The 10,165-nt window shown below is 38.5% G+C and overlaps 1 protein-coding gene across 1 annotated transcript in view; it reads right to left on the bottom strand.

The window, feature by feature from the left end:
• The window catches only part of TRPA1 (transient receptor potential cation channel subfamily A member 1), a 30,678-nt gene extending 21,100 nt beyond the window's left edge, over positions 1 to 9,578 (bottom strand). The window contains exons 1-7 of the mRNA XM_062502427.1: positions 9,288 to 9,578; positions 6,685 to 6,847; positions 5,429 to 5,604; positions 3,597 to 3,704; positions 3,068 to 3,176; positions 2,590 to 2,735; positions 1,204 to 1,340 (exon numbers count right to left, since the gene is read on the bottom strand). Of these exons, the coding sequence (XP_062358411.1) occupies positions 1,204 to 1,340; positions 2,590 to 2,735; positions 3,068 to 3,176; positions 3,597 to 3,704; positions 5,429 to 5,604; positions 6,685 to 6,847; positions 9,288 to 9,578 (1,130 nt within the window). The remainder of the gene's footprint in view (positions 1 to 1,203; positions 1,341 to 2,589; positions 2,736 to 3,067; positions 3,177 to 3,596; positions 3,705 to 5,428; positions 5,605 to 6,684; positions 6,848 to 9,287) is intronic.
• Positions 9,579 to 10,165: the final 587 nt, after the last annotated feature.

The following is a 10,165-nucleotide window of genomic DNA, read 5'->3' on the forward strand; positions in this document are numbered from 1 at the left end:
TGAAATATTTAAATGGAAACATGACAGTAGGAATGCAAAAGCATCATGTCCCACTTCTGCTTCACTGCTGCTTCGTTTCTCAGAAAGTCAATCTTCCTACTCAGTTTTTTTATATTCTGAGATATTTGGTTGACTTTCTACCTTGCAGATGATTCTTGATAATATAATTTTTAGTGTTTCACAGACACAGGGACTAAAATAGTGTCCTTTTCACTAAGCTTTTTTCAGGACAATAATTTTCAGAGATAAGGTAGCCAGTTATCTATTAAGTAGAACATGCGTCTGCACAAATTGCTTTGGCATTCTGTCATCACCTTATCTTCAATCATGTTCTTCCATGGTAACATTTCCAAATGTACCAAAACATTATCCTAATTTTACAACAAACTCTTTTAATGTCTCCAATTATCTTGGAATCATTCCACTTAAACTATGTCCAAAGAATAATCATCTCCACCGCTTCTACCACTTATTTCATTCTGCAAGAAAATTTGCAGTATAACACTGTCAAATAATTACAGTTGAATGCAGCGAAATATATCTTTCTTGCAAAAATATATAGATGGGTAAAGATGTTATATGCCATAGAGCTGGGAGCCAGCATGTTTAACCAAGTACTTTTCTGCTACAAAAGATTTAGGAAACTTCTCCATAGTCTAGTGCTCTGTTTCTTAATGGAATGTGAAAGACTAGAAGTCCTGAGGACTATTACATGCACCACTATTACACCATCTGCAACTTGGAAGTCACAAGGAAGTATAAAACCATATCCTTTTACCTGATCAGGTATAAGGGTTTTTTGAAAATAAAATAAAATATTCTTTTAAACAGTTTATTTTTAATTCATTTTCTGGAGAACATCACGTGATTATATAATTGCATTTCTTCCACATTGTCAGAATATGTTAACAATTCCATAAACTCATTCCCCTACAACTTTACTGGAGTAAATTTTCAATGCAAACTGTTAGTCACCATTCCTTGACATGGTTCCAAGGTAACTGGAACTGTTTACATTATGGTATCAGCACCGAGATTTTTAACACTGTGACCGAATTTTTCACTCTTTCATACTGCACTGCAACCATCTCCCATACCCTGGAGAAGTTCCAAATTATGTGGAAGGGTGTTCCAAATGCAAGGAATAACTAAGAATGTAATGGTTCATGATTTATAGTGAAATCTGGCACAGCAGCTTCCTACCTGTGAAGCAATGTTTCCTTATTCCCATCTACAGCATCAATTATGGATTCCTCACCAGCGTAGGAGGACATCATTAGCTTTACAATCTCTGTTGCTCCTTGAGTGGCAGCAAAATGAAGTGCTGTGCATTTTTCATTCTACAAATGGGGAAACAAGACAAAACACAAATAGTTAAACCTCAGAAACCTAACATCCAATCTATTAAACACACTAGTGAACCAGCCCAGGATTTTTAATTCATAAATGCCTAAATTTCTACGTAATTAATAACACTTTCATCTTTAATTGTAGTATAATTCTAAAGAGATTGACAAAACCAGAAAAGACTAAAGAGATAGTTTTAAAGGATTGCTACAAAGCTTCTTATCATTCTATATGAAGTCCCTAAGATTTGAGACAATTATACTCTTAACCTTTTGTAGTTTAATTAAAAACAGCACCCTTTAATACAGGAGATGAAGCAAATGAAAGCCACAGAAAACCATATCTAGGCCAATATAAATAAAGAAGCAAACAAATGGCTCTATATAATACAGAAAATGAATTATTTTTAAATGTCATTTACTTCCTTAGAAGTAATTTTTAAATCAGATTTTCTGCAGGTGAAAAATAACGTCCAATATGCTATAAACTATTATAAACTAGACTCATAAAATAATTAAACAATATACAGATTAATAGTACAGTATTTGCCAAAATGGAATTTTGTTTACCTAGATGGGACTAAGCAGATTTGATATAAGCCTGAGGGTTTTAAATTTCTTACTTTTAGAGCAGGACCATTTTGGTGAATGCACTGGAATGGGCTTTTCCACAATGCTATAAGCATTCTCAAAAAAGTTTTACCCATCACAAAATCAGCAGCATAAATCACCTCATTCAAAAGCTGGGCGTTCAAAGAATCAAGCCAGTAGAAGAAGGCAAAACTGTAGTTTTGCTCTCATGAGGTGATTCCATGCTTGAGAACATTTTGATTCATGATAGATATTTTAAAAAATGTTTATTTGTGACTGCATCTGGGCATAGACCCTTACACCAGCAAGACTACACCATGGAAGCAGCAGTAGAACCATGAATTTGTGTTTGCCTACAAAGAAGATACTGTAAAGGCCAAGGTAAGGCTGAGGATAGACAAGAACGATCAGAAAGGGTCAGACTGAAGGTCTCACTTCTGGGAAGGGATGACCCTATGTAACCTGAGTAAAGAAACCTCACATTTTGCCTGATTTGAACCAGAGACCTGTTTTCATTTGCTGCTCCCTCTGCTTTGTGTTGGAAGAGAAAAGGAACAATGATTATCTGCTCATTTTTTTTTCATACCACTCAGAGATTTAGAGACACCTAATTTTTTTTCAAAAATACATTTTGCGCCAGTTGGAGTTTTACCTGTTTTAGATCAATTTGGGCTCCAAATTCAATGCACATTTTAATCATCTCGAGGTCGCCACTCTGAACTGCCAAATGAAGTGGACTGCACTTTCCATTATTGGTAAAATTGATGTGGGTTTTAGCAGAGTGACCCAATTCCTCACCTAAAAGATGAAAATGGATTTTTTTTAAAAGTGAGAATGAGATAACAGAAGACATAAAGGCTTTCAAAACAAGCATATTAAGTGTGTAATAATATTCTCCCCTCTCAAAACAGGAACCTGTCACATCTATCATTTAAAAATGGATGAACATACATTTCGGAAAGCAGTTAGTTTGCTGTTGCAATCATACTAAAGTTGTCAGCATAGTATTCATAGGAATAACTGCAATAGCTTCTTGTAAGTTCAAACACAGTTATAATTTCTTGTTTTCACAGTTATTTGAAAACAAAAGCAGCAAATTGGTACTCACTGCTTGGGAACATTGTATTTACCTTTTTTCAAAAGAATTTCCAGGCATGTTTTTGCACCTGAAAATGCTGCTGCATGGATAGGCATGCATCCTGTCTTGTTTGGTTTACATATTTTTCCTCCATTTTCAATCTGAAAAATAATGTCTCAATACAGCTTAATGACATACAGTAAAATCTGACAAATGAATATATTATTACAGATGTATTCTCCTGGGTAGCTGTCTCCTTTTTTTGAATGTTGCATATGTATTATGAAGTTTATATACAAGTGTATTTTGCATGCTATAGCCATGCAATGTATGGGCCTCATTCTGTGTTCTCATGACCTTCAAAATCAGGTTTCTTTCCTTAAGTTGGCCACTCAGATAGCTAAAGATATAATACACCCTCTTAAAAGATTAAAGTTTCTTAGAAACCCATGGAAAGCCAGTTGAACACTAGGTCAGTGATTAATCTACCTGCACTGTACAAAGACTGAACCCAGGAACAGAACAACACTGCATCAGGCTAGAGAGAATCACCTCAGAAGATGATGGATAATTGTACCTACCAGGAGTGTCAGTGCTTCAGGATTGTCCTTGTAACACGCTACCATTATTGGTGTGTTCCCTGCTTCACCTTCCAAGTTAACATCTGTACTGCTATGTTGGACTAAAATCTAAATGTTTAAGAAAACATTCAGTCAGTCATAAGCCAAACACAACAACAAAAGCTTATTCCATTTTTTGTTGTTGTTGTTTACAACCCATAGCACCCTTGCAACTTACTCGTTTTGCATGCCAAAAGCCCAGAATGCATTGGCAGATGAGGAAAAAAATGCAGGAGAATGCCAAAATATGCTGGTGAGAAATGCAGATATGAACAAATATGAAGTAGAATTCTTCCCAGTAAGCAGCCAGATAACTAAGTTAAACTCTGCATATAGCTGCAAAGTATTTTAAAGTCTGATTTAACAATTTCTCACTAATGGGGGAAAATATTTTCTATAGCACACTGCAGATAAATATTTTAAACTGAAGTTTTCAACAGAAAATCTCCTGGCAAGTGACAATGTTGTGGAATCTGCTCAATTGAACAGTGAAACGAGGGGAGATGGGTCTTGATGAAAACTGGGTCCTTGCAGTCCTGAAATCCTGCTCCAGTCTCTATGTTAACAGCTGACACTGAACTATCAGTACCATCAATTATCTCTATCATTGCTTCCAGCACTTTCTGAGAAGTAAAGGATCTGGAAATTATAATGACCATACTGGCTTATTTATTCCCCTAGCTACATATTTATTTAATTGTCTTTCAGTAATTTCAGTTATTTATTTTTTCTGTACTAGAGGAACTGGTACATTTAATCACTCTCAGGCAATTTGGCAATGAAAACCAAGGGAGATTTAGTCTGAATAAACAACAGAGTAGAGAAAAAAATGAGAGCGCAGATATAGTCAAGAACCAAAGCACAGAAACTGATAAAAACCCAATTTTAAAATGCCACTGATTTCAGATTTCATTGTTTTTAATTCGTAATAAATACAGATTTTGTAAAAGATTGGAGGACACTGAAACATTTTTAAAGAACTCTTAGTCTTGAATACAAATAACATGTTTCTTTCTTCTGCATAGATGAACCAGAAAAGGAGACAGATTTAAGCAGAAAAGGAAGTGTTGCAATTTTAAGGTTGTATTCATCTAAAAATTAAAGAACTTTAAAAGTTTTAAAATTCTAACCCTATGCTGTATATGAAGTGAAAACATTCTCACTGCACTTAGACAAATGGTTTAAAAATTATGCTTCTTAAAATCTCAAAGCTATCACTGTTTTACAAGGTTCAACATGGACACCTTAGTAACTTCTTCACAATATATCTTTGTGATTTTCAATTGCAGATTTATTTCTGCTACCATTCAATTGAGTACTAGAATGTTGGTTCTAAGAACTGTCTTTCTGACTAGTTTTAATCTGTTTTCTTTTTAAAATACACTAGTTTCCAGAATGTTCATACTTCTAAAACACCCTGTACAAATGTAAAAAAAAGATAAACAGAACATTTTAATTTGAAATACATATGTCTACATGAAGTTTCTGTTTTAAAAAGAACACTTTTAAAGACATTTCCTTGTGTCTGGAAAATTTAAAAAGCATTTTCTGTGAAACGTAAAGACAGCTATCATAGCACAAACATCTGTATTTCTATAAATCAGTAAGTTACTTTTTACTGGCAGTGCTAAGAGGGCACCAACATTTCTACAGGCATCATGTAACACATCCAGCTCACTAAAGGAAACAGATGAGGAGATATGGCATATATCAACAAGGTCTTGGAGCTCTGCACATGGCTGCTGCCTGTGCTACTTATCAGGTGTGTGTATTTACATGGACTTTAGGCTTACCTTCACAATTTCATTGTGCAGGGACTGAACAGCCATATGCAAAGGTGCCATCATATTGGAGTTGAGAATGTTTGGATTGGCTCCTCTGCTGAGAAGCAAGCGAACACTTTCAACCTGGTTTTTCTTTGTGGCCCAGTGCAGTGGGGTATTTCCAGAAGAATCCATCACATTTAATACTAGGTCAAAGGAGAGAAAACAAAACAAAACAAAAAACAAAGCAAAATCATCAAATGTTCTGGTTGCACTGAAAAAAAACAAACTGTGTCTTCAGTGTCAATTTTAGGTCTGTGCTACTGCATTTTTTGGAAAAGGAAAGAAAAAGATTCCATGAGATGGAGTGTATTGTGTTAAATTGATTAAATATGGTGCTGAATATACAGTATTGGGGAGAGGAATGGGAGTGCTGAAACACCTGTCTATTTCTTGCCCATTATTATAATGTTTTTCCTCACCCAAGAGTTACTTGATTTCCCTCTCTCCTTGATTCTCCTTTTTCCTATTTTATTTGACTTTGCAGCTATTTCTTTAAAGGCTGCACAGAAAAAAAATGAGTGTGAATAAAGGAAATAAGAGGTAAGAAATAAGTGCTTGTAAATTATAAGAAAATTAAAGACCATAGGCACTCTGTTTCACTTCAGAACACAAAAGTAAATCATTCATACCAGTTATAAAAATGGTCTGTTCTACCCATATGTTCTGAGCTTGAAAACTGAAGACAAACTTCTACAGTATCCTAAAAATGTTAGGACAAAAATGAAAGACTGAAAATTTAAAAAAACCCCATATATTTCAGCCAGAATAATCTAAATTTGGATTGGCCATCAATAGGTGAAAAAACCACGTTTTCCAGGGCCATTGGAGGTTTACTGAGTAGCATATAGTCAGTCAGTGGAGTCTGACGTAGTTCACAATGCTTATTATAGAAGAGACATGTAACATGAATAAGAAAGACAGAAAATCAAGTCTTCTGTTCAATCATTGCAGTTTTCTTTTTCACATCTGAAGACTACATATCTGAGTGTCAAACAAAGCAAGACATATTGATTGACTGCATTAGAGAAAAAACAGTCCTACATAACAAGAGTGACCCAAGCCACACCTGAGACAGTCCAAACTGTTGCAGACAGTTTGCAATATATTTGAATCTATAAATGGAGATAAAACTTATCAGTCCTGTTTCAGCTGGGTAATGGGCATCTTGATTATTGAATTTTTTTTATTGTGCTAAATAAAGTAGTTCATAAAATGCATGTTACCTTCACAAGAAGAATCATCTATGATCAACTGCATTAGTTCTATTTGTCCCCCTTCCGCAGCGTGATGCAGTGGTGTGGCATTTAATTCATCCACTTTTGTAAGCCCAGAACGATTCTTCTTAATGAAGCTCCGTAGCCTACAGGCACTTCCATCTGAAATAACCTGTTTTGGGTAAAAACATTCTCATTTTGTCATTCTCCTCAGAGGCAGGAAGTTAGGAAGGTCATGATGTGTTTTAGTGGGCATATTACTGCTCAATAACTCCTGCCCAGTTGTTTGGGCTCATACAGAAATTCACAAATCCTGATCACATTGAGCCAATAGTGAAACTCTGATTGGTTATTGGTTTAACTGCCTGCAATATAAGATCCAGATGAGAAACAGTACAAAATGAACAAAACTGAAAATCATCTTGAATACACTGTTTTCTATTCTGTAGTGAGATCAAAATACTTCACCATGGAAAATCTCAAACAAGTAAATTCATAATTTATGTTTTTATACTCTTTCTTGCAATGTCCATGTAAAATGAATTCAACAGAGAAGAAAATTAAAAATCTTAATAATTTTTTTTTTTTAGATATTTTTGCAGAGACTGATACTGCCTCCTTGGCTTTCAAGTTCAGCCACTGGGCTTCTGTTATGTTCTTTGTGTCAGAGAAACCAATATATTTTTTAATTTCAGCAGCATTCTTAGAACATCAGAATATTATCTCAGCCTGAAAAAACTCAGTATCTTCCCAGTGAGCCCACTGACAGCTTGATACATTCCAGGTACTATGTTTTACAACCAAAGGCCACTATGGAAACTCAGTAGATTGTTATTTTATGATAATCTCTAAATATTTTTTGTTGAAGTTTTTCAAATCCCATATTTCTATGTAAAGAAAAGTGATAGAATAACATGATTGCAGTAGAATGGGCAGGAATTTAAGAAACAGGTACTAAAAATGAAAAGAGTAAAAATGAAAAACAGTTCAACTACATTGGTTGAAAAAAAAAAGGAGAAAAATTCTTATCTAAAATTATGTAAACCTTCAAATAATGTGTAAGCAAGCAAAGAATAAAAAAGGGAATTCCCTAAAATCACTACTCCCTTCACACCTGCAAAAAGAAAGGAAATCTTTGCTCTCCAGGATCCCCTGAGTCACAAAGACTCAACAATTTTTGCCATCCTTAAGCAAATATACATTACAGGGCAGCCCATTCATGTGCTTGAGCATGTGTTTAGCTTCATTCAGCTTAATAGTCCCACTGACCTCAGTGAGGTTACTCATGTCAATAATGTTACAAATGTGTTTAAACATTTATAAGACTGCGGCCAAATACAGGGCTGGCATCTGCTTCAATAGTGCAATCAGAAAAAGCTAATTGAAAACATGTGATGTAACTGTGGAAATTATATTTAAGATGATTCAACTGTCACAAAAAGCAGCTCAATTACACATGCAATATCTATAAATTTTAAACACACCAAAAAGCTGTCTAAGGAAACATTATTAGAGAGCCCAGTATTTTCTGTTACTTCTAACATTCTACCTCTATTGATCTAGACCACATTTTTCCACTTTTAACTCTGGATTTATTTCTCAGTGTAAGACAAAATGTGGCATGATGATAATTTCTACCAACAAAAGTAAGGTTTATCAGCCAGTACTGCAGTGTTTTGCTAACAAAATAAGGAAGAAAGAAGTCAGTGAGGTGTTCTCATTGTTTGGGTTATTTAAAAAACAGCAGCTCCTTTGCCCTGTGCCTGCACAGCTCTGCAGTGACAGATCACCCATCAGAGCGACAAGTCATATTATGCTGAAGAGGTGTTGCTCAGGTCCACAGCTAGCAGACAGAAAACATATGTGAATGGAAATGACCTCAGGAGGGTTTTAAACCCATGTACAAACGTTGTCAAATTTGTTTAGTCTGCTGTTAAAAATCTCCGAAGTTATCCAAGTTTTCCATACTGTAAGCAAACTCTTCCTTTGCTTAATTATCTTTATGCTTTAAAAAGGCTTCACTGAAGCTCGGTCTAGGTCTCCCTGGCAGCAATACAAATACATGACTTCTCATCCTATTCTCTATTCAAAATAGGAAGATATTATGTCCTTGGTTGCGATATCACTTTTGTAGGTTGCACTGATGGTTCCTTTCCCCTTCGTAACAGTTCCAGTGCTTCTAAACTTCTCTTTCGTGTCCTTTTTACTAAGATGATCTATTCATTTCCATCATGACCTCGGCTTCCCTCTAAGAGGGAGTCTCTCTCTGTGCCCAGGAGTGAGTGAGTTTTGCGTCAGCAGCCTGCCATCCCCATCCTCCTTCGCCTGCTCCCCTACCTCGCCCCTACCTGGGTCACAGAGCATCAGCGCCCTGTGCCTTCACACCCACGGCCAGGGCAGCTCCCAGCCTGTCTCCCATCCCGCAGCGATCCTCCCTCCCGGGACCCCGACAGGGTGTCCTGGAGGACAGCGTGTCCCGGAGGGAGGAACGGCTTCCTGGGACACAACCCCTGCCGAGCCCGCACAGCCGCCGCCTCCAGAGAGCCCCGCACCCTCGCCCACCTCACCCTCCACCTTCACCCCTCTCTCCCAGCCCGGCGCCCCGCACGCACCTTGAAGACATCCTGCGAGGCGACGGAGGCGGCATCCGCCTCGCACACGACGCCCTGGTAGGCGCTGGCCGCGGCCGCCTTGTCCCGCGCCCGGCAGAGCCGCAGCAGAGAGCGCTTCATGCCGCCCGCCCGCCCGGCTCCGAGCCGCGCCCGCCCCGTCCGCTCCGGCGACCTGCGAGGCGACACAGCGAGTGACGGCCGGGGCCCGGCGGCGGCGGGGGAGGCGGGGGAGGCAGGGAAGGCAGGGAAAGCAGGGAAAGCAGGCGGGGGCGATCCCGCTGGGGCGGGCATCCCGGCGGGCGGCGGCGGCTCCGGGCGGACCCCGCGGCAGCGGAGCGCCCGTGCCCGCCAGGAGCCATCGCCTGAACTGGCGCTACCTACCCCTACACTGCCCTCCCGTCTCTTAAAAAGCAGCTCGAGTTTTCTACTCTTAGCTTGCCTGTGCAGCCATAACGTTTTCTTGCAGAATTTGGTTGACCAGACAGTTTGAGGATGCGAAGGAAAGCTGTGGGATGAGTACAGAGAGAAGCAGCAATGAGGTGTTTCAGAGGGTTGATCCTGAAGGGGCTGTAACTGAGTGAGTCTTACCGAAATATGTGTAACTCGGGGAACAAACGCTTTACTTAACGTGAGATGAGTAGCCCCGCCAAAGGTCAGGTAGTGGAAGGGGCAGAAGGTGAGGAGAAGCAGTAGGAGCCACAGCAGGTGATTTTTTTTGCCTGTGGCAAGGTTTATGGCAAGCGGCAGTTTAAGGACCGCCAAAACCATGTGTCACACCCCATATAGCCTATTTAATAGCTGTTGGCCAGCAAATCTCCATTATTTTGCTCATACCCTTTTAAAATCCTTTTTATACTGTCTGTGCCACAACATCCTGT

Source organism: Cinclus cinclus, chromosome 1 (assembly GCF_963662255.1).
Source record: "Cinclus cinclus chromosome 1, bCinCin1.1, whole genome shotgun sequence".
Taxonomy (NCBI): domain Eukaryota; kingdom Metazoa; phylum Chordata; class Aves; order Passeriformes; family Cinclidae; genus Cinclus; species Cinclus cinclus.